Source organism: Cnephaeus nilssonii (assembly GCF_951640355.1).
Source record: "Cnephaeus nilssonii genome assembly, chromosome: 1".
NCBI classification, from domain to species: Eukaryota; Metazoa; Chordata; class Mammalia; order Chiroptera; family Vespertilionidae; genus Cnephaeus; species Cnephaeus nilssonii.
In genome coordinates, this window is record NC_137072.1 from 88,552,420 (window position 1) to 88,576,024 (window position 23,605).

The window sequence follows — 23,605 nt, forward strand, 5'->3', positions numbered from 1 at the left end:
TCTCAGCGGAAACTAAACAATCAGGACTCTGTATTTGGTTTCCATGGTCAGTGAGTTCCTATGGAAGGCATTCACAAAGCAGTCTTCAAGCTTTTGGGCCAAGTTTGAGTTGCATGCTGTTTACTTGTGGTCAGGAGTTACTGGCTGGATCATAGAAGGCAGAAAGTGGGAGGGGATTGTAGGAACATGGCACTCAGAGCATGGCTTCTTTATCTCCACTACTAACCCTGCCCATCTGCCTCTTCCCCCCGCTCCCCCCAGTCCAGTAGTGGCTGGGGCTACACAGAATGGGGTGGAAGGAAGGGCCACGTGGTCTTAGGAGTACACCAATGCAGTGAACTGGTGTGAGGCCTGTCTCCCGAGGGTTGGACAAGCTCCTGAGGCCGGTAGGTAGAGCTAGGCCTGCAAAGATTCCTACCCCCCTCAGCCCACCAGCCACAGGGAAGCTATACATATAAAAACTAAAATACCGCCCTAGCCTGTTTGGCTCAGTGGATAGAGCATCGGCCTGTGGACCGAAGGGTCCTGAGTTCGATTCGGGTCAAGGGCACGTACCTTGGTTGCAGGCTCTTCCCCGGCCTGGGCCCTGGTTGGGCTCGAGCAGGAGGCAACCAATCGATGTGCTTTTCTCGCATGTATGTTTCTCTCTGTCTTTCCCTCTCTCTTTCCCTCTCTCTAAAAACCAATGGAAAAATATCCTCGGTGAGTATTAAAAAAAAACCCAAAAACTAAAATGCCTTCTAACTCAAAGGTTTTCGCCTACAATAATGGTGTTTCTAGAGATTCAGTTTTCCCTCAAGAAGAAAGGACTTCATGATTTGTAACTGAAGTGGAAAAAGGGTGGCTCAGGTAGTCAGCTCTCTCAAAAAACTGTGTGCGTGTGTGTGTGTGTGTGTGTGTGTGTGTGTGCGCGCGCGCGCGCGCAACCAATCAAAGCTTTCAGTTGGGAAGAATATGTTGCTCTTTGTTATACAATTTAAGACTCTTTGTAACTTAAGCTCACCTGTGGCTTCCTGTACCCTGCAGCCAGGGTGCTGAAATGTTTGTCTATGCAAACAACTTGCTTGCGATAGTCAGTTTGTTCTAACTCTGCTGGGATAGATGTGCCCTCCTTAGACAGGCCTACGTTCCATGGATTGAGTAGTCCGGGGTGTTGGGACACTTGGATTTTGGTTCTCATTCTGGCCCTAGGTAACTATGTGATTTAGGGAATTGTATCTATAATAACAAAAGCCTAAGCGACCATCGCAACCAAACGGACGACCGAACAGGCTGCATGGGGTGACTAGGCCGGTTAGGGGTTAGTGAGGGACAACGAAACGACTGAGCAGCAGGATGCGTGGGGCGACTAGGCCAGCAGGGGGGTTAGTGAGGGGCAACCAAATGACCAAACAACAGTCTGCATGGGGCGACCAGGCTGGCAGGGGGGCTAGTGAGGGGCAACCAAACGACTGAATAGCAGGCTGTGTGGGGCGACCAGGCCCACGGGGGGAGGGGAGGGGCAGTTGGGGGTGACCAGGCCAGCAGAGGGGGTAAGTGATTGGTGACCAGGCTGGCAGGGGGGGGGGGGCAGTTGGGGGTGACCAGGTCAGCAGGGGGGCAGTTGGGGGTGATCAGGCCAGCAGGGGGGGCAGTTAGGGGTAATCAGGCAGGCAGGCAGGTGAGCAGTTAGGAGCCAGTGGTCCCGGATTGTGAGAGGGATGTTTGACTGCTGGTTTAGGCCCGATCCTCAGACATCCCCCGAGGGGTCCCAGATTGGAGAGGGTGAGGCTGGGCTGAGGGGACCCCCGCCCCCCTGTGCACCAATTTTGTGCACCGGGCCTCTAGTATTATTTATAAAATGGCAGGAAAGAGGGGGCATGGGACACAGGTAAGAAACAAGCCTTTTCTACCCTACACAACTGAGGGAGTTGTTCTCAAACACGAATCCTAATCAAATTAGGAAGAATCGATCAAGTCATGGTGATGTGGTCTCTACATGAAGTGAAGTTTTAGTTACACAGGGGCTAGAGGCAATTTGTGTAGGGTTTGTAAATGTAAACTTTGATGTAATGCAATACTACCAAATATTTTTATAATGCTTTCTTCGCCTTCTTATAAATCTCTGGACTGAGAGGAGATTTCATTATACTGACTGCTTTGAACTCCTATCTTATTCAATGCAATTACTGGAAGGTGAGATAGCGTCTCCTACCTTTTGTTCCAGTGACGAGTCCGTTATATGGAAGATGGTTTGTGGAGAGCCATTTCTAAAAAACAGGTGTGAATTTCAAGGGAAATGACAAAACAAAATTAACCTAAGTACAGATTTTTTTAAAAAAACCTTGAAACTTTCTCTTATAACCCCAAACTAAATGGGGATAATTTTGCCATTACATAAACTTAACTTCAATACACTAAAAACTGAACTGCAACAAGCATAATTAAACCACATTATTTTATTGAAAATGAAAAATATACAGAAATATTAATTTAAAATTTGTAAACTTTTAAAAATGAACAGTATTTATAAACATTTGAAAAATAGAAAACTTCATGACCACAGAGTTCATTCAAAATATCTGAGAACATTTCACATACATTCATATAAATTACTTTTCCACAAAGTTTGGTTGGAATGTGAAGGTTGCAGTTAGTTCAGTTTTATTAGTTTTATTAAGAAAAATAAAATATTTCTGTTGGAATCCTTTTGTTTCGGTTTGTGTTGAGATAGTATAATGATGGAATTCATTTTCACTTGAATTACTTACAATGAGCTACTGTGACACACACTGAGAAAAGATGAAGAATGTATGCAAACTGGCAATGAATGGTCCTTACCTATCTAGTAATAAGACTGTAAGAATTAAGATATTGATTCAAAGAGAATTAAATTTTACTAATTGCCTCTTCTAACAGACATGATGTAGGGTGCTTTCCATGTATTTAATTTAGTACCCTTAAAATAATGGTGTTAATTTTATGTTGCTAAAGCTAAACGATTTTACGAATATTTTGCAATCTGAACTAAAAATAAAATCATTAACCATTGACCTAAGAATAAAATTACAAGACCAAAAGTAAAATGAAACTATTATGTTTACAGAATTAGGAAAAGCTTTCAATATGGCTGTGTGAGGACAACTTTGTAATCCTTAATGACACAAGTGCAGATATTCACATAATAAACCTTCAGATATCATCTATATGAGATGAAGAAAGTGTATATTTTAAATATATACATACACGAAACTTCCAGTTAAGACTAACATGGTTAGTCTGAAAATGGGGATCCAGCATTTTATTCCTCCTCAGACAATATATCCCTATTTGGAGAAATTTATTCTGAATTTAAGGTTTGCAATAACATTTTAGTTTTTCAATGCATATTGAAAAAGTCCACCAGGTATTTTTAGAGTATTTGAAATACTTCACTGTTTCTCAACGTATTTCAACTTGTTAAATTTTTCTCAGTCTTTCTCGCGGGCATATATGTCAACACCAGTTTATTTTCCAACCCAGGGTACAAATTGTTCTTGTGTTCCAAGAACCTTCAACCTGAACACAATACACCAAGGGCAAAGCTTTGTAACAGCTGACATTTAAGAAACATCTGACACTGAAATTCACAGCCTCAGTGTGGATGCCATTAATTTCCTCACCAAGAAGGATAAACCAATCAAGTTTTCAATAGAAAAAAAAATTTAAAGAATGTCTACATTTTTCAAACACTACCTTTTTCTACAAATTTGTGTTCATAGCTTATATATCTGATATACAATTACAGTGAAACAGCAGTCAACACAGTAAACGCATATTTGACCTGAGGTATCAACCCATGTATCTTCCATGGATTATCAGTTTTCAGAAACCTAGAACACACTGAGTTGCACTCCACACTAAACTGCTGAAGAGATGATAACAGTACTTTAGGACTTGGCAGTCACCTCAGGTTGTCACTGTGAAATCAGTGATAGTTCAGTAGAACTGATGAAGTGCTAAAGTCAGTTTAACAGAATTCTGAATAACAGAATTGACTATTATTATCCAGGGTAGACATGAGCTAGATTGCAAACAAACAAAATCACAGACCTTTGATGTTAGAACAGATAAATGCAGTCAACCAGAAGGGTTTTTGTTTTTTGAATGTCAGTTTTTGGGGGTTAGGATTTTTGTTTTGTTTTGAGAGAAGTAAGTTCAGAAGGCAGCTAATTTCTCCTTTTCTATTAAATCAATGAGTGATCAGAAATCAGTCCATAAACATTAAAGACCATGAAAAGTGTTATTCCTGCTATGCACTTGGAGACAGGAACACTTCAGGTAAGTTTCAATACATAAAATGTATTTTCTGGTAGTAGTTCCTGAGGTCTTAATATTTTGTTTTCTAGGAAAGTAACCGCCCTTCTTATTCTTCCAAAACACTTATAGATAAAATATACAGAAAACATGGTCAGGGTGAGATTCAACAGAAAGAGACAATCTACCACTTACTGTGGTAGGATATGTATATTTTCAAAAAGGTTTGTAACTAATTATAATTTCCTTAATAAGCTGGAAAGTGCTAAATTTCAAGACGATGATTATTATAACTCATTCAGGTTTTTCACAAAGATTCTTTTAGTTGTTTCCAAATAGTTTGTGGAAAACCCACCCTTTGGGAATTAAACATTTGGGGGGAAAAAAAGTGTTTCCTTTACTTAAAGTATAAAATATTTCCCTCCTCCATTCTCCCCTTTTTATTTGGTAATAAGCTTCTATGATATGTCAATAAATTACAATTACAATCTGTAGCTCTGCATGGACACATATTTCTTTGCATTCTAACACACCAGGAGCAGATTTCCAGAGCAGGCCAATTATTCTCTTTAACATTCTACCCTTCAGCTACCATCCAGTTTAGCTAAATGAAGTTGGAAGGGGAGGGAAAGCATCAATGATCTCACATCTCAGTTTCAATAATTTGAAACTATGACTCATCAGAGAATGACTGATACTCTGCTTATCAGCACACAGTTAAGTTATCTATTAATTACTATGAAACCAAGACTAGCAGCCAATGAAATGAAGAGCCACCTGGTCAGGCCAAATATACTGTGACCAGAAGAAAGAGATTTCAAGTTTGCAGAAATGAGAAACAACAGAAGTCTCCTGGAGGATGATCAAAATCTTGATTTTTCAAAGATGATGGCCAAAATGAAGGCTTTTTTTTTTTATTTGGCCTTACATCTAAATTACTAGTTAGAACCTTAAACATGTCAGCTTTCCTACTAGTTCTGCAGGCATTGCTTCTCCTCTTCAAGTGTCTCTTAATGGTTCAAGCTCAGTGTTTGTAGAGACTTTGATCATTCACGAGTCCTGCTAAACAAGGTAATGTCATCCTCATATCCCGAGGTTGAACATTCTATATTCTCTAGTAAGACATACTTGTCCTCATTGCCATTCAGAGAGAGGGCTTCTCTCTGAGTGGTGGATGTCAGGTCACTCCAGGTGATGTCCGTGTTTTTAAAAGCATGTAGAAGGAAGATGCCATTGATAATGGTGAAGAACCCACTCAGGGTCCCGATGATATCTCCAGCTTTCATGCCATACCATTCTTGGAACAAGATGGCGGAGCACGTCACTACCATGGACGTAAAGAACACATAGTAAATGGGAGTCACCAGAGATGTGTTAAAGGTGTCTAGGGCCTTGTTGAGATAGTTAATCTGTGTCGTCACTGAAAGCACAAGTACAGCCAGCAAAACAAAGACCAGGGGATTCTTGTAAACTGGCTTCCATTCCAATAGTTCTTTAATGGCAATTCCCAGACCCTTCACAGAAGAAACTGAAAATGCTCCGATCAACGAGCAGATTGAAATGTAGACTAAGATGTTGGTCTGTCCTTTCTTGGGAGCCACGATCAAAATCAGCACCAAGGCGATGATGATAATGATCACAGCAAAGGAAATGAATCCTGTTAGGAAGAGAAAAGAATCAGACTTCAGAAAATGCTCAGGAGATCATGTCATGTTTGTGAAGTATTATTAGTCAGGAGTTTAGAAGCACAGGTGTTTTAGAAAGAGAAGTGAGATTAAATGAAAAAACAACAACACTTGACTGCATAGCTCTTTATATTTTACAGTGGACTTTCCCAAACATGTCATTTGAATCTCACAGAAAATACTGTGAGGCATGGAAGATATTGTCTGATTGACTTTTTATTTTTAGAGGAGTGGCCAGATTTGGGTTGGAGCATAAGTCTTTAGCCTCTCCTCTCCCCATGTCTTCGTTTCATTGTGTAGAGGGAAAGCATGGACGCAAAAGTAAGCTGTGTCACCTTTTCAGAAGACTTGTAATACTCAGTGACACTTAACTGTGTCTCTCAATGCACGACTTGGATTGTAGGAAGCCTATTACAATATTATTACAAATTTATTTGATGAAGAGAGAAAGTGGAGCAGAATTTGAGTGTTTCTTTTGGTTGAAGCACAGACCTGGGTCTCTCAATTTCATTTCCATTTCATGCAAAGAAGCGACTTCCTCTTCTTGTGGGGCATGGATAACCATCACAGTTGACCCCAATATACTTAATATGCAGCCTATTTTCCCATGAATGTTCAAGTGCTCATTTAAAAAATAGGAAGATAATATTGCACTGTTGGGAGAAGAAAAATAAATCACTCTTATTCAATTATCTTTTGATTCCATAGCAGTTCAGAAGTCACACTGTGGCACAAGCCACTGTATCCCAATCAACTGATCTGAATGTGCTACGGGACACTGAAAACCCTGATTAGTTTTAAAACACAGAAATGATGGTCTGTCATATCTGCTTAATTGCTTTTATATCTAAGAATTAAAACAGACATTCTATACCCCTCTAAACTTCCCATGACCTTCTAAAAAGGGCCCACTCAATTCATTTTCAATTTTTCCACCTTTTCCATCTTATTGGCATGATACACTTAGAATACACATGTTCATGAAAACTTCAAAGAAAGATATATGCTTAAAGATTTACTCTGCTCAGGACTGATATTTAGCTAGAACACATAAGTACAATCATATGGGTTGTCAAAATATTGAAATATCTCCTTACCAGCTGCTCCTGCCCTGATACTTTCACCTACCCAATGTTCCCACTACTTTGGTTGCCATGGTTTCAGGTAGTTCCAGGTTAGCACCACCATGGACACCAGACGGTGCCATCCTGCTGCTTCACCAGTAGGTATGCTGTGGCTCCTGCACACCAGCCTCCTTCCCCTGATGCCCTGGCATTCCCATCAGGATATTACCAGTACCCATTTGCACACAAGACTGGTCAATTATCAGGTGTTTTCTAAGAGTCGCCCTGCTGTGGTCACTTGTGAGGTCTTCAGCCTCAGCAAAAACATAGCTGTCATTCATAGTATAGACAGTGTTCTAGTGCTTTATGTGTATTGACTCACTGAATTCTCAAAACAATCCCACAAAGAAGGTGGAAAGAAGTGAGTAGGCCTAGTCATAACCTTTCTACCAGAGATTGATAATGAATGGAGATAAAAGGAAAAGAAAAAGAAAACAAACAAAATAGTTGCTTAGCTAGAAAATAAGAGTTCATGGGCTCATTGAACACATTCATTTGGGATCATAAGAAAGACTAACTCAGAAGGATTAGATCCCCATTCTATGAACGGGAAATTTTTCCTGTTCCCAGCACTAAAAGAAACAAAGAGACCTCCAAACAGAAGTATCCAGTAGTAGATGCAAGACTTTTAGCGAGAGTTGAAATTGAACCCAAACACTATGCTTCTTAAAAGTCCTCTAATTGCAATGGTCATTAACCACTATGACAACAGAGAGGATTAAAAGGGCTGTGGCAATTTGTTCAGGTGAGAGAGAAAAAAAAAATCTGCTTCGTTGAATCGTCACAAACATAACACACAATTACTTTGTTAGCAGCAAACCAAGCTCACTCTCATAGGTTTTCTAAAACACAATAAGGTAATCTATTTCCTATTTCTCCCACACTTTATTGTGTAGTCTTCCCAAATTACTTTTGTGATTTCTGGATTTTGTTTTGCGACATGCTTAGCAATATATTTCTTGTGGGTTAAGCTTATCATAGTTTTAAAATCCCTACAGAAGCCACGCTCTTCATGGCTCACGTACCTGATGAGAACACTCAGCGCGCCCAGTGGCGTGACCAGCGTGGCAGGTGCAAAAGCGTAAGCTGCAAAGTTTGCAGCCTCCCCTGCTCCCACTGGAAAGCAAGCAGCAGAATTAATATAAAAGACGGACTTACTTGTCAGGAGAGAAAAACAAATGACAGATGCAAAGCTGTGGACTATGATCCCAAAGACACTCATAAGTTGAACAAAAAGGAATCATGAACTCTTTTTAGGGAGGGAGGGGGAAGATTGGTAGTAGGGATGCAGATAAACCATAATTACCTGGTCATACAAGCTCAACTAACACAAAAGGTGGTGATGGAAACACATTTTAAATGACTTTCAATAAAGGTTTTAGTTATTTCAGTACCAGAAACATACATGGTCACTGATGAAATCTAGTAGAGGTGGCTTTGGAGTAAGCAGAGAATGATTCTGTTTGCTCAAGAATACTTACTGTTAATGCAAATTAACAATAAAACAACTCCTAAAATTGGAATGCCCAGTAGAGATCTACTGCCTAGGCAGGGGACAGCCAGACATGCCCACCACAGGCCCGTGCAGCCAGGCTTCTCTGAATTGCAGATGACCTACAAGAATGTAACACTATCTTAGTAGCTCAGGGAGATCCAAGCACCCGTTTTAAAGTCCTAATAATGTGCTCCAGCAATCCTTTTCTTAGCTGAGGAACTCTAAACTTCCAGGAGCTACTGTGATGCAAATCGCTTCTAGAGTGAGAGAAAACTCCTTTAAGAGCTGGGTCCTCTATTTGGGGCCAAATTATCCTCATGGGTCACAACTGAACACCTAAACACTTGCCCACGGAATGTAGTATTTCACGCTGGCCAGCTATGCAAAATAAACTTATTGTAGAGAAAGTTCTGGAACAGATGAAAGACACCAGCATACTTTTTCTTTTCTCCTCTGGCTGCTATACTCCAGCCCCGCGCCCCCAGCCAAATGTACAGGAGTACTTAGCTTTAGGAAAACATCATAAGACAAACAGAAATAATTAGGAGACTCCTCTCATAAGAAGGGCAATGGCAGTTTTCTTAGAATCTTAAGCTTTCTTGAATACTTTATATTTTTATCTTTATAGATGACTTTTCAAGAAGATAAAGGGCTGTACAAATTTATTTTTATTCATCATCTTTTTAGATTCTGCCATTTGTTAACCTTTTGCACTTGGATGTCGAGATTAAAATTACTCTTTGAATGTATCAATAATTTGAAATATAAAAAAATCCAAATAAATAAGTTTGTATGAAAAGAAACTCCAGTTTTTTATTCTACTGCTGCGCTTTGTAAAATCTGGGGTATTTAAAAAATTAAATCCCGAGTAGAATAAAGGAATTGAGAAAAAAGCAAGCGAGTGCAAAGGGTTAAAAGTATTCCAATTCTTTCTTATAACAGGATCTCACAGATACTGCCACAGTACAGGAAAATAAATGGAAGTTTTAAGGTTCCTGGCTACAGATGTAGATGACTAGCAACTGGTGTGAGACTACAATGTATTTAGGCCCTTTCTTTGCAAGTCTTAGGTTTGGGGTTTAAGGAAGTTCAGAGGCATTAGGAGGGAGGTAGAAATCTGCAGAGGGGCCCGAAGGAGGCAAATGCCTTCTATTTGGACATCAGCTTGGCGTTTAGAAAGAGCTTGCAGATGCTACAGAGTCCCATCTACTCCTCAGAGCACGTTTAGGAGGGCGGGGAGTGCCGACAAGCTCCATCTCTCTCTTTCAGTGATTTTCCACCTTCTTCACCTCACGGCACACATACACTAATTGCTAAAATTCTTCAGCACACAAAAACATATACATTTTTTTGCCCATCTGACAGAGAAAATAGGTATAATTTTGATTCATTCACACCAAATGGCTATTGTTGTGTTGGCTGTTGTCATTTTTTTTATTTATTTGACAATCTAAGGGAAAGGAGGTTAGCACCCCTGACTAAATAGTCAGGTACTGCATGTTTTAAAAATTCTTGTGGCCAAAACCGGTTTGGCTCAGTGGATAGAGCGTCGGCCTACGGACTGAAGGGTCCCGGGTTCGATTCTGGTCAAGGGCATGTACCTTTGTTGCAGGCATATCCCCAGTGTGGGGTGTGCAGGAGGCAGCTGATCGATGTTTCTCTCTCATCGATGTTTCTAACTCTATCTCTCTCCCTTCCTCTCTGTAAAAAAAATCAATAAAATATATTAAAAAATAAAAATAAAATAAAATAAAATAAAATTCTTGTGGCACACCAGGTGAAAATCGCTGCTCTATTTGTTTAGTTGCTAAGCAGCCAGAGGGGACTTGAATTTATCCATGTTTTGGTCCTGGCCAGGAAAATGTACCCATTCCTTAGAAAACATGCAGCTAGAATAGTCCCCAATTTTAATTCAGCACTGGGAAAATGTGGGGGGAAAGCATTCTCTTCAATTGTTATGGAGAACAGAATAAGAGAAAGAGAAGTCCATGATAAAATATAATACTTTACATGTTAACTTTTCCCTTTGCATTCCAAGACAGTATTGAGAACATGGGAGTGGGGAAGAAGGGTAAAAATAAATTCTAAATAAATATGACTTATTTTATATATAAGGCAATATGTTATACTTGCTAGACTTAAATGTCATCCTTACCAGGCAGTTAAATCAATCAATTTTAAATAATTCCATGTAATCTATTTATCATTTTGCAAGCAAACACTATTCTCAGCATTAAGGACTTACTTGAGAGTAATCCTGCCCACCAGAGCCATTCCTTGAGGTAAGAATGTCCACCTTGACCTAGGAAAATAATAAAAATGAAAAGTAAGTTCTTTTAAAAAAATATTTTTAAAATATATTTAAAATATTTTTATTGATTTCAGAAAGGGAGAGGGAGAGATAGAAACATCAATGATGAGAGAGAATCATTGTTCAGCACAATCCTTTTTGGTGATCGAGCCTGCATGTGCCCTGACTAGGAATCAAACCGTTACCTCCTGGTTCATAGGTCAATGCTCAACCACTGAGCCACACTGGCTGAGCAAAATTAAGTTCTAACGTGAAGGAAGGTTTGGAGAATTGACTTCTAGGTACTGGAATATGGTTGGAAAAGGCAAGATTAAGGCCATGTCAGTATACTTAGTCTTTTAGCCTAGTTATGGGGCCATTTCCAAAGATTCTCTAACACTTTCTATTATATTTTGAAATATTTTACCCAAGTCATTTTCTTTTTAGTTCAGGTGTTTAGTTAAAGGTGTTGCCATATAGATTTATTTTTTTCAATACAGATCATCTCTTCCTTTATATAGAATAGTTTCTTCCTTTATCTCTATGCTTAGAAAGGCCTTCTTTTAGGTGTTTTTTTTTTTAATTTAACTCTAAACTATGTATTATTTATTTTGATGAATGGTATAGAGTAGAACTTTTATATTTTCCTCCTCTAATTTTTGCCAATTGTCTCAATACTTTTGATTGAATAATACATCCTTTCTCTAGTGGCTCAACATGCCACTTTAAAAAAAATCATACATTAAATTGTTGTATGTACTTGGGTCCCCTTAGACATTTCTAATTATCTTTTATTGTTTTGTCTTTTTAAATTAATATAGCACTATCACATGTTCTATTTTCTGGTGGTGTAAATCTCCCCCCAATAGTACGCTTTTATAAACTTGTTTGCACAATTTATAGTTATTTATTTTTCCATATGAACCTTAGAATAATATTTAGCTCTGTTATAATATTATTCTTGATAAGAATGAATACAAAATTCATGGTTAATGAAGGATAGTCAAGCAGAACTATTTAGCATGTGAAATGTCAGTATTATTAGCAACCTAATTCTATGGCTATCCATTTGATTTAACAAATATTTATTGGGTGGCAAACACTATGCTAGGGAAGGCTCCTGTTCTTGTGACTCTACTATTAATAAATAAGTAAACCCATTGACAACAAGTAAATAAACAATAAACGTACAAGGACAAGTTATTCTAGGTACAATGAAGGAGACCATTAGTGCAAGGACAGAGCAGGCTGGTGTGGGAGACCTGCCCAGGGAGAGTGGTCAAGGAAGGCCTTCTGGGGTGATGTATTTAAGCTGAGATCTCAAGGAGGAGTCAGTCAAATGAAGGGCAGGGAGAAAAGAGTTCCAGGCTGAGGGGAAAGACTTGAGGTGGGAAAGAACTTGGTATATTCCAAGAGAAAAGTAGGTGACTGGGAGAATAGCAGAAGATGAAGCTGGGGAGGTAGCAAGGGCCAATTCATGCAGGAAGTCAGAGTCTGTGGGAAGATGTTAGATTTTATCCCGAGCGCAGGATCTGACTTTGACTCCTGAAACTGCAGAATAAAGCTATGAAAAGAAGAACCTGTAGTACACTCCAAACCTCTAGAAACAAGAATTTCAGACTTTCCCTAAAGGAGACACAGCTGGTTCAATCCTGGAAATGGCTGAGAAAAGAACTGCAACCAATGGAGATAGAAGCTACAATGAGTAGACAGCAGTATGATGATGTTACAGTAGGGTTATTTCTGCAGTTAGCAACTTGAATTCATTAGTTGCATCCGTTTCTTACCAGCTCTAGTAACGCCCTTGTTGGCCAGTTGCAAAAGGCCCTTCTTTTTCAATATGAAGCTGGAGCCAATAAAAATACTGGAACTTACTGCCAGGACCAGGCCCACATAAAGACTGTATTTGTTTTCTACATTTGCAGAAATGCTCAAGTTGGTTAGGCTGGAATTCAGGTCCCTGTAGAGGACAGGAGAAGCCAGCAGCTGTGACACGTTTGTGATCTCACACCAAGCCTGGGAGGAGTTTGGACAGACCAAAGACAGCACATAGCCTGGAAAAAAGGAAAGAAGAAAATGTCAACAAACAAGAGGGAGATGCATTCGTGTGTACTCCGCTTCTGCAGGAAAGAGAAACTTGAGTGGACAGCACTGAAACTCCATTTTCTATTGCATGAAGGGAAGTGCCCAGAAGGTGGTCCTTAGGCCCATGCACATGCTTGATTTGGCGGACACCGGTTCTTAAAAAACATATAAATTTGTTTAGTTTTTATCATTTAAATATGAGAGATTGTGCATCAAAGTCTGGATTCCTCTTATAAATTGGAAACTTTTGGCAATAGTTGGCTCTTTGTTCTAGAAAAACAGTAACCTGCTCCAGAAATTCATCACAGTTTCCCCCTCCCCGCCCCTCCACATCCACTTCTCTCCTTCTCAGTGTCAATCTGTCTCCTGGAAAGCAGTGTCTGTGACACCTGAATGTAGGGAAAGGGAACAGCAACCCATTGGTCCAGAAATCACCACCTTACAAGAATTTAACGCATTTGATGGGGTATGAATTGTGCATTTCTGTACCACATTCCCTGAAGGGAATGATTTTTCAGGCCCACTAACCCACCTTCCCCTAAATAAAATAGAATCTAAGAGAAAAATGATTTCATCATCTTTAGGCTTTACTTCAGAATTAGAGGCCTGGTGCAAAAAATTCATGCACGGGGGCAGGGAAATGTGTCCCTCAGTCCGGCCTGTGCCTCTTGCAATCCAGGACCCCTCAGGGGATGTCTTACTGCCGGTTTAGGCCTGATCCACAGGGATCAGACCTAATTTGGTAGTCGGACATCCCTCTTGCAATCCAGGACCGCTCGTCCTAACCGCTCGTCTGCCTGCCTGCCTGCTCGCCTCTAACCGCTCACCTGCCTGCCTGCTCAGTGCACATCATAGCAACCAGTTGTTCTGGTCGTTCCGCCTTAATGGTTGCATAGGCTTTTATATATATAGATGGGATTCGAATAACCATGTAAAGTTACTGAACACAACCCATTATTATTGAAAGAAGTTTTTAGGGGTAAAATAGCCAAATTTAGGAAGTCTTAGGAATTAGGGGGCCCATGGGGGGGGGGGGGAGGCACAAATGGTTGGGAACTTGAAACTGGCAAAAGTCATAAATTCACAAAGAACAGAAGGCGCCACAGAATAAGGGGAGGGGAAGACACCCATTCACAGAAGATAAGGGGAAAGCCACAGGGAGTGGAGAAACAAAAGGGAGAAAGAGGAAAACAGATTTTCACAAGGTACAGAGAATTCTTCCACTGAAGCGGGGAGAGAAAAAGAGGGTCCCCACGTAGGGTTTGAGCTTGGAAGCTGCTATAGTGACCAATAAGAAGGGAGCATCAAAAGACAAAGAACTGCAGCCTTTATAAGCCTTAGGAAATAGGGCTTAATGGACTACCCCTATTGGGACCCCCTCTCCACATGGGAGTCTGTACTTGTTCCCAATAAATTTCCACCTTTTCATATACCACCTTTTGTCCGTGGTTTCATTCTTCAAATCCACCTGAACAAGAACCCAGGAAAGAAATCACTTTTCCATGCTGCCCAGAAAAAAACTATATGTTTCAGTTTGGCTTCCACATTTCATTATATAAGTACCTTGGAATTTTAAGGCTAAACACTAAAACAATAAATGAAAACATTTTACACTATATTGCAAACTTTTTGTAATCTGTTCTCCACTTGAAAAGCTGTCAACAGGTGACATAATGATTAGATTTTTTTACTGTCTTCTCAACTTTTTTTTCATTATAAAGTCATATTTTCTCATTTGAATTACCCTAAATAAAAAAAGGCAAAGAAAAATTAATCAAGTAACAATTTTAGAATTGAATAAAAACATCAGTTTTATGTCTCAAAAATCTTAAGAATGCATAACAAACTAAAACAAAACAACAAAATCAGTTTGATCAAACAATGTCTTACCAACAAAACTTTAATAATTGGATGGATGCCTCCCTGTCAAACATTATAAAGACATCTGAATTTTATCACATATAAAATTATGAAGCAACCAAAAAGTTTATGTCTAGAAAAAGGTAAAAAAATGTGAATTTAAGATTTGCATGATTATTATTTCATTTATTTCTGCAACTTGAAGATGAATCAACTTTGATTCAGAGATAGAGTATAAATTCTGAGACAAAACTTATATTCTGAGGAAAATTATATTACTTCAAGGATATTCTATATCATTGGCAAATTTTCAGTCAGGTTGTCTTACTAAAAACTGCAGTAAATTTTCAGACAAACTAGACCTGTTCTGGGCACTGTTCATTTCCTTTAAACCCCAAGAATGGAAAGTAATTTTTAATAGTAAGAATTTCAATTGGTTTAATTCACGAGAAAACATGTAATTGACTTTCTAGTAGATTCCATGGCTACATTACTGTCACTTACTGTGTAGAAACATAACCATTCCAAAACTTCATCTCTGAAAACAGTGTGGGTGGACCTCATTCCAGTGAAACAATATTCTTTTTAAGCTGTTGACACAGCAAAATGTTTCCGACATTTTAGGGGGTGTGGGGACAGAGGGTGATAAGGGAGAGCAAATAATCTTTGTTGCATTTTGTAAGTTCTCATTGTAAGTGGCAGGCATTAATGCTGCATGTTTTATGGCAGGCCAAATAATAAAAATCTTGTCTAGTTACTGACCTTAGAACTTAATTTATTTTGTGTTTTGGGTGTATGTTAAGGAGAGAGGCTGCAGCAGATGTGACTGAAGGAGGGAGTGAGGGAGTGGATGGTGAGATGGTGGGTGTGGAGTGGAGAGCAGCAGGGGAGAGAAGGGTAAAACAGGATGTGTGGGCAGGAACTTTGGAGTGTTCCTCCAGAGGAATCACAAAAATCTCCAAATCAGAGTTGGCTTTTTAAGATGTGTGTGAGCAAAGTAATTATACGGGGAATTTCATCCAAATTTTATTTGACATAGAAAGAGAAAATCTATTACATTCATTATTTTTCATTTCAATAGACATTGTCAATAGCCCTCTAAAGTGACTGTACCGATTTATACTCCTGCCAGCAGGGAGCATACATTAGTTCTTTGATGTTGTTATTACTTAGTTTTCTAAATATTAAGTAATTAATATTTAGAAAATATGTGTCAGTTATAAAGAAAAACAATTCAATAGACACTAATGAATCAACCACCCAATTTAAGAAATAAAACAGTACCCCTCAGAGGTAACGACCATGCTGATTCTCCTTTGCTTAAAAAGTTTTCCCTGTGAGATTATATCTTCAAATAATAAATTTAGTTTTGCCTATTGTTGCACATATAAAATATAATCATTCTGTATGTATTCTCTGGTAACTTGCTCTTTTTGAGATTTATTGATGTAGATGCATGTGGCTGTAGGGTTTGTTATTTCCCCACTGTTCTATAGGATCCCACTGTATGACTTTCTCACAATTAATTTTTGTTTTATTGTTGGTGAACATCTGGGTAATTTGCACTGTTTTTGATTTTACAAACAGTACTGATAATTTCTCAATTATGTTGAAACATATGTACTTGATATATGACAATTGTTGATGCTACAAAATAGCAGTTTCATATGGTTCAACTTAATATATATCTTCTATATATTATATATATATATTATATAATATATATTTTCTATATATTATATATATACTCACACACACACAATTTAATAATTTAAAAACAATATTACATTTCCTATAGGAACATATGCCTTTTCCCTTAAGCTCTATTACTATCTGTAATTATGGGCAAGTTGAGTAATCAATCACTCTTAGCTTCAGTTTCTTTATCTCTAAAATGAGGGCATTTGACTTGATTCTGAAGATGCCTTCTATAATTTGGTGGTTTGACCATAAGCTATCTTTGTTCCCAGAATAATTTATTGATGATCCTGGTAGCATAAATGTTGCCAAAGGACCAGCTCTAAACTCACAGTCACTTGTAGTTGGAAGGCATTTTAAAGAAACTAATGCCAGGCTATTAAGTGACTTGCCAAAATCCTGTAACTGCCCAAACCAAGACCAAGTAGCTATAACTAATGTTTCTAAAGTAAGAGAGAGATAGAGAGAGAGAGAGAGAGAGAGAGAGAGAGAGAGATATCAATGCAGCACCAACTGCGAGCCAGAGGGGGACAGAAGCTGTGCTGGGCTCATGTACTGCAGCTCTGGGTCCTGCTCCTCCTGGGCTTGGTGGGGTCAAGTGTGTGGCTGTGGCCCCAGAGGCTGCACTTCTGCAGTGAGATGGAGCGGAGCCACCTGGTCATGGGTGAGGCATCGGGCACCGTGTACCTGGGGGCAGTTCTTTGTTTTCCCTCAAGTAAATCTTGCCACTAGACCTCAAATCTTCCTGTGTGTGCATTCCTCAAATGCATTTTCTGTGATACCATGGAATGGTCCTAGTTCCTCTGGCAATACCACAAGGAGACAAATCCAGATGGACATGTAGCCTGATGCAGAGACACCCAGCTGAATCCAGTCTACATTAGTCAACTATCAGCTTAACTACGGACACATAAGCAAGAATCTACAGGGTGAGGCAAAGCAGATTTACCGTTGTGAGTATGGAAAATAGAGTTTGTTATTGTATTATTATTTATTAATTATTGTACTGTTTTCCATATGAACAACTGTAAACCTACTTTTGCCTCACCCTGTATGATTGTTATTTTAGCCACTGAGTTTTGGGATGTGTGTTATGTAGCAATAGCTGACTGACACACCTACCTATTCTGATTAGCAAAGTAAAGAATGAATGAAATTTCTTGGTGTCCCTACATTTATTCTGCAGATAAGATTTTTATTGAGTGTCTATTATCTGTCAGGCATTTTCTAGAAGCTGGGGATACAACAGTGAACAAAAGAACATTCCTGCTCTCTTATAGTCATTCTAATGAGGGGGAAATAAGATAGACAAATGAACTAATAACTACATAATATGTTGAGTGCCATGGAAAGCAGTAAAAGCAGCATAAAGAAATACTTTTTAAAAAAACAACATTAAATGGAAAACCTCTCTGCTAAGTGTAAATGCAAAACTCTTGAGGGAGGAGTTTGCTTGATGGGTAGGAGGGACTGCAATCAGACAGGCTGGCTGGGCTGAGAGATTAGGTTGAAGGACAGCAGAGGACAAGATCAGGTGGAAGGAGCCTTTAAATAAGTAGGTCCGATGTTGTCATTTCTCCTTCCCAAATTCTATAATGGCTTCCCTCCTCATTCAGAAAAAATATCCAAAATTCCCACCACTTTACAAGGGTCTACAGAATCCTGCCTCCTGCTACCTCTGCAATCTCATTCCCTACTATTTTTTTTCCTCTGTTCCTTTCTTAGGCTAAGTTCCTTCTCACGTTAAAACTTTTAAGTAACCCTTACTTAGCCTGAGTAGTGAAGTAGTAGCTGGCTGAGGAGCTATCTCCTTAGAGAGACCTTCTCGGACTTTCCAATCTAAAGGAACTTCTCAGTTAAGTTCCATCCTATCACCCTACTTAATCCTTCCAAACAAACTTCTTACAGTTCAGTTATGGTTTTATATATAATAGTATTGTATATCCGTAAAGCTTTTTCATTAATTCATTCAACAAAATAGTTGTTGAACACCTACCACACAAACATATGTTAGGTATTCATTTATTCAACACGTAGGGAATTCTTACCGGCACTTCCTGTGTGCCGTGCCCTGTTCTAGGAACCTGTGAGATAGTGATCAACAAGGCAGGTAAACAGGTTTCTGTTCTCACAGAGCTGATGATTTTAGTGAGAGAACAAAGAACAGGAGTAAGGGGAGCAGAATAGAATGAGTAATAATTTTGAGTAAATTCGGAAATCAAGTCATAGTAGACTACATATCAACTCTGATAGGATGCGGAAGAAGCCCATTATTTCAATTGACCAAAATAAAATTGAAAAGATACTATTGATTTTTTTTTTAAGTTAAAAACCTGTATCTTCCCACCATCAGTGTGTTTGGAAGCCAAGAATTCCAATAATTAACTAACAGATTTCCTACATAAACTATTGTTTTCACTTTACAATCTGTATATTACTAAAGTCACTAAATTGTTAAGATAAAATTCCCATAAAGTTAATAAATGATTAATGAATGAAGATGCAGGAAAAGAAACTAGGGACTAATATTGCAATAAGGATGCATTTATATCAAGGTTTTCAAACCTTGATACAGTTCATATTAAATATTAAACTAAGCAATTAATGGCCTATGGTTTTCTCAACAAACTTTAGTGGGAAATTTTTACTACCTTTAAGCACTTTTAACTTTCACCACTTAGAAAATCTGTGGAAGGCTGGGACAACAACTTGTGCAAAAAAATTAAACTTCTAGTAAAAATCGGAAGGAAGTCTGTTTTAGTTCAACATATAAGCCACTATATTTTACACCGAAAATACAGCGTGTCCTGACAATACAGGTTGTGTTCATCTGGTGGAATTTTGAAAAATGTTTAAGATATGGATGTTTTTAAAGAGTAAAATCTCAGAATCATTATACTGTATACCATTGAACCAAGAGGCCAGAGACTGGAGATGGGCTCCTACAGAAAAAATAAAGGCCCAAATAATTTCATGCTTAGTTTGATCACTAATTATGAAACCTTATTCAATCCTCTGGGCCTTGGTTTCTGTATCTGAAAAAGGATATAATGGTTACCTAATAAAACTCACAGAATTTAACATGTGTGAGGGTAAACTGATATATTTTTATGTTAACCTGTTTCGAAAATTTAAGATTATATACATGGGGGAAAAAAAGATTATATACATGAAAATGGGACACATGCTAATCAGTACATGAGAGATACAGCCAGTTCTTAAAGAAGTGCGCAGTTCCTGAATTTTCTCCTCTCAAAACCACCAAGACAGGCTGCATCAGTTCTAAATACCACCTGTCATTTGTCAGTCACTCTTCTGATTGGCTGCACCCTGGGAAGGTGGCTCACTCAAAGAACACTTTGAAAACCACTGGGCCCCTCTCCATCTCCAACCCTCCCTACCGCCAAACCAGGTCCGAATTCTCAGGAAGATGCCCCGTCTTCCTTACAGCCCAGGCTTGCTGACCTTGGTGTCCCCTAGCACCGTGGTCGGCAAACTGCGGCTCGCCAGCCACATGCGGCTCTTTGGCCCCTGGAGTGTGGCTCTTCCACAAAATACCACGGCCCGGGCGAGTCCATTTTGAAGAAGTGGCGTTAGAAGTAGTTTAAGTTTAAAAAATTTGGCTCTCCAAAGAAATTTCAACCGTTGTACTTGTTGATATTTGGCTCTGTTGACTAATGAGTTTGCCGACCACTGGCCTAGCACAAAGTCTTCGTGCAGTTGGTGCTTCACAGGTGATGGGTGTATTTCTTACATTCTATTTTCATCATGTCATACTTTCATGTTAATAAAGCTCTACTGGAGTCAAATTAAAATCTGTAAGATAGGTGACATAATGTAAAAATCCTGAATTTTTTAAAAAAACCTTCATACGTGTTTAAATTTATTTTTTGAGATAATTTTGGATTAGAAGGCCTTTTAAAGCATCTATAGTGTTAAAAGTAAAAACCACACTACGGGGTTAACTCTCTGCGTGGGAGTACACCCGGATTGCTCTATCCTCAGGTCTCATGATGGACTCCTTGTCATTTGGGTCTCAGTGCACATGTTTCTTTCTCTAAGGAGTCTTCCCTGTGTACCCAGTCCGACCATCCCAAGTTTCTCATTACATTATCCATGACACTCACCACTCTTGTCCTTTTTCAGTCGTTTGTTTCTTGCATAGTATCTGTCAATAGACAGTTAGCTGCATGGGAGCAGGGACCTGGCCCTAAAGTCTAGACCAGACTATCTTGCAAATCCCTCTGTACTAGCCCTAGGCAGATGCCTGGGACATGGGACTTGTTCAAATTGAGACTTTACTCCTTGTCAGGCTTCCTGTGTAACCCCACCTGCTTCTAATCCTCACAACTGTAAACTGTAGGAATTATTCCCAAGTTTTAGACGAAGAAAGACGCAAGGAGGCTTAAATCATAGCTGAGAAGACAGTCTGGTGCCCAAGTCTAATCCCTTCCCACCACTACCGACAATGCGGATTCCGAATCTTTCCCACCAGTCTCCCACACACCGGTTACCACGATTAACCACAGGCATTAAGCGCCGAGCTTAGATATTTCTTCTTGGAACTAAATGTATTAGCGAAGCAGGAAAAACATCAGGAAGTTCAAACAAGCTGGTGTAGCTCACACACCCTCCTCCGCACAGATCCTTGGGTAAACAAGGGTGGAAGGGTTAGTGGCCATCTAACTTACTGGTTTAGGCATTATTTTGATAAAGGTCACACAGTCTGACTATCTAGGAAATCTACATCCAGCTGCCTTGGTTACCGCTTCCAAAAATCTCAGCTTTTGAAGCGTTTGTGAACGGTTCAGGCATTTTCTCTTTCTTGGTGTCCCTTTTCTCGCTCTCACCATGGTTTTGACTTTCGACTAGTTCACTGCCTTAAAAACAAACAAACAAGCAAACAACAACAACAACAAGCCTCTCCAAATCAAGGAATAAGTTGGAGGGACCCAGAGGAGAGAAAACCGGGGAAGTTGCCAGCAACTTTGGGAAAGGTATATACCGTATTTTCCGGCGTATAAGACGACTGGGCGTATAAGATTTTCCTGGGTTAAAAAGTCGTCTTATACGCCGGAAAATACGGTATATGGGACTATATTGATGGGATTAGATATAATGGATTAGCTATATTGGACTACGTAGTTCTTGTCAGGCCCCTCACTGTCCTGTCTATTTATATTCTCATCAGATAAATGAAAAACTGCCTTTATGTGAAAACCGTCGTAATCTTCAGCTGGTACACATTCTTCCTGTCGCACCCACACCCCCACACCCCCCCCCCCCAATTTCCGTCCCGGTTCGGGGCTGTGACGTGCCTTTGTGACTGCAGAAAGCCTGCGGGTGTTGTAAATACCTGGGGGTCGGGTGGGGGCTGAAGCTCCAGCCCAGCAAGCAGTGAGACCTACGCACGACTGTGCCCCGTTCTCTTCTCCTCTCCCGCTGGGCTCTCGCTGAACGCAGCCGAGAAGTGACCGCACAACGAGTCAGACGGGAGACTAGCGGGACCGGGGACTTCTCATCTCCAAGTGAGAGAGACGTGGGCGGTCCGGGCGGGTCCAGCGCGCTCCCCCGCGGACCAGGGCGCCTGCCCAGGGCGCCACGCAGGACTCCGGTCCCCGGGCACGCCCTCTGGCCGCTGGACGATGTCGACCGAGGACTCTGGAAGTGACTCAGAGTCTTTCTCAGAGGAGACTTGGAAGTCTTCCCGCAGCATCCTGAATCTCTCCGTCCCAAGACTCAGCCTACTGTCCTGTACAGGGATCTCCCTTCCGGACCGGGGTGGGAGCCACGTCGGTCTGGTTCGACCCACTCGGGCTTTCCCACCGAGGCTGGCACGTTGTAGGCACCAATAGGCAGCTGTTGCCTGGCTGGGCGCTGGCTGGGCGACTGAATGAATACCTGCCCGATGAATGCATCAGGAGTCGGTGCGTCCCTTCCTCGCCTCTGCAAGGACCCGGGACCGCCCATTCGATCTCCTCGCCACCCAGATGCCAGGTCCCCCGGCTCGGGGCACACACTCACCTTCTCGGCAGGGCTCTCCGGGCGGCAGCCTCACCTCTCCCCCCATCGCCCCCAGGCAGGGCTTCCCGGGCGCAGGCGCTCGCTGCTCACCCACCTGGGCTTCTCCTCCACCGCCTGGACCCCGGGCTCCCGCAGAGCTGCGCGGGCTCAGACCCAAGTGCGCTGACCCCGCCCCCTGGGAGGCCTCCGCCAATGGGGGCGGCTGGGTGGGGCCTGCGGGCGAGTCCCGCCCCCGACCTGCCAGGTTGGAGGGTGGTTCTCGGGGGGAAGGCGGCGGCGGCGGCGTCTCCCAGTCGCTGGTGTGACGCGCGGAATCGCTGACTGCGCCTCCGGTCGCCCGCCGGAGCGGGGCCGAGAGAAGCACGGGCACACCTCGCAGGGCGGAGGCGTCTCTCCGAGCGTGGAGGCCGCCGAGCCAACCCTCGGGGAATTCGTGGGGTACCTGGACAGGCTGTGCGGGGGGGCCCCCTTCTGGCTCGCCCGGGTGGAAATGCCTCCTGCTGCAGGATTCTGAGCGCGCTCCGTCCTACGTGAGCGGCTCTGCAGGGAAGTTGCTGGCCGCTGGGATTCTGCTCTGAGGGCCATGCCAAAGTTTGACCTGGGCGCTTTGGACACAGGCTGCGCCCTTCTGTGCTACTATCAGCGTCTCCCGCGCTCCTTCGACTTCGAACTTGCGCCCCTCGACCCGCCTTTTTCTTGGTCATAGAGTTATCTGCAATAAACCCTAAAGGAAAGGCAGTGCTCAAACGGAAACGGCTGGTTCCTACAAAATAGTAATAGTTCGCATGTGTGATATTCTGACTTTGCCAGGCATGTGTAGGCACTTTATATGTATGAACTCAGTATGTGTCACAACCTAGCAACCCCTAGTTTACAGATGCGGGATCAGCGCTAAAAAGTGAGGTTGGGTCAACCAAGTAGTCAGTGGAAGGCTGCGTAGCAGGTCCTGATGCAACGTGAAATGATTACCATTCCTGCGGGAGCCCTCATCACAGGCCCTTGTGCTCTGGAATTCACCGAAGGAAAGGCTGGCTGCTCACCTTGTCTTTGCTCTAGGTTGTCATTAACT

The 23,605-nt window shown here is 41.1% G+C and overlaps 1 protein-coding gene across 1 annotated transcript; it reads right to left on the bottom strand.

The window, feature by feature from the left end:
• Window positions 1–2,432: 2,432 nt before the first annotated feature.
• On the bottom strand, window positions 2,433–22,670 carry NIPAL1 (NIPA like domain containing 1). Its single transcript, XM_079770601.1, has 6 exons — window positions 22,537–22,670; window positions 12,657–12,923; window positions 10,825–10,881; window positions 8,110–8,200; window positions 6,453–6,613; window positions 2,433–5,932 (listed from the first exon to the last, which is right to left on the bottom strand). The coding sequence occupies exons 1-6, from the start codon at window positions 22,580–22,582 to the stop codon at window positions 5,322–5,324; spliced, it is 1,233 nt and encodes a 410-aa protein (XP_079626727.1). The 5' UTR covers window positions 22,583–22,670; the 3' UTR covers window positions 2,433–5,321.
• Window positions 22,671–23,605: the final 935 nt, after the last annotated feature.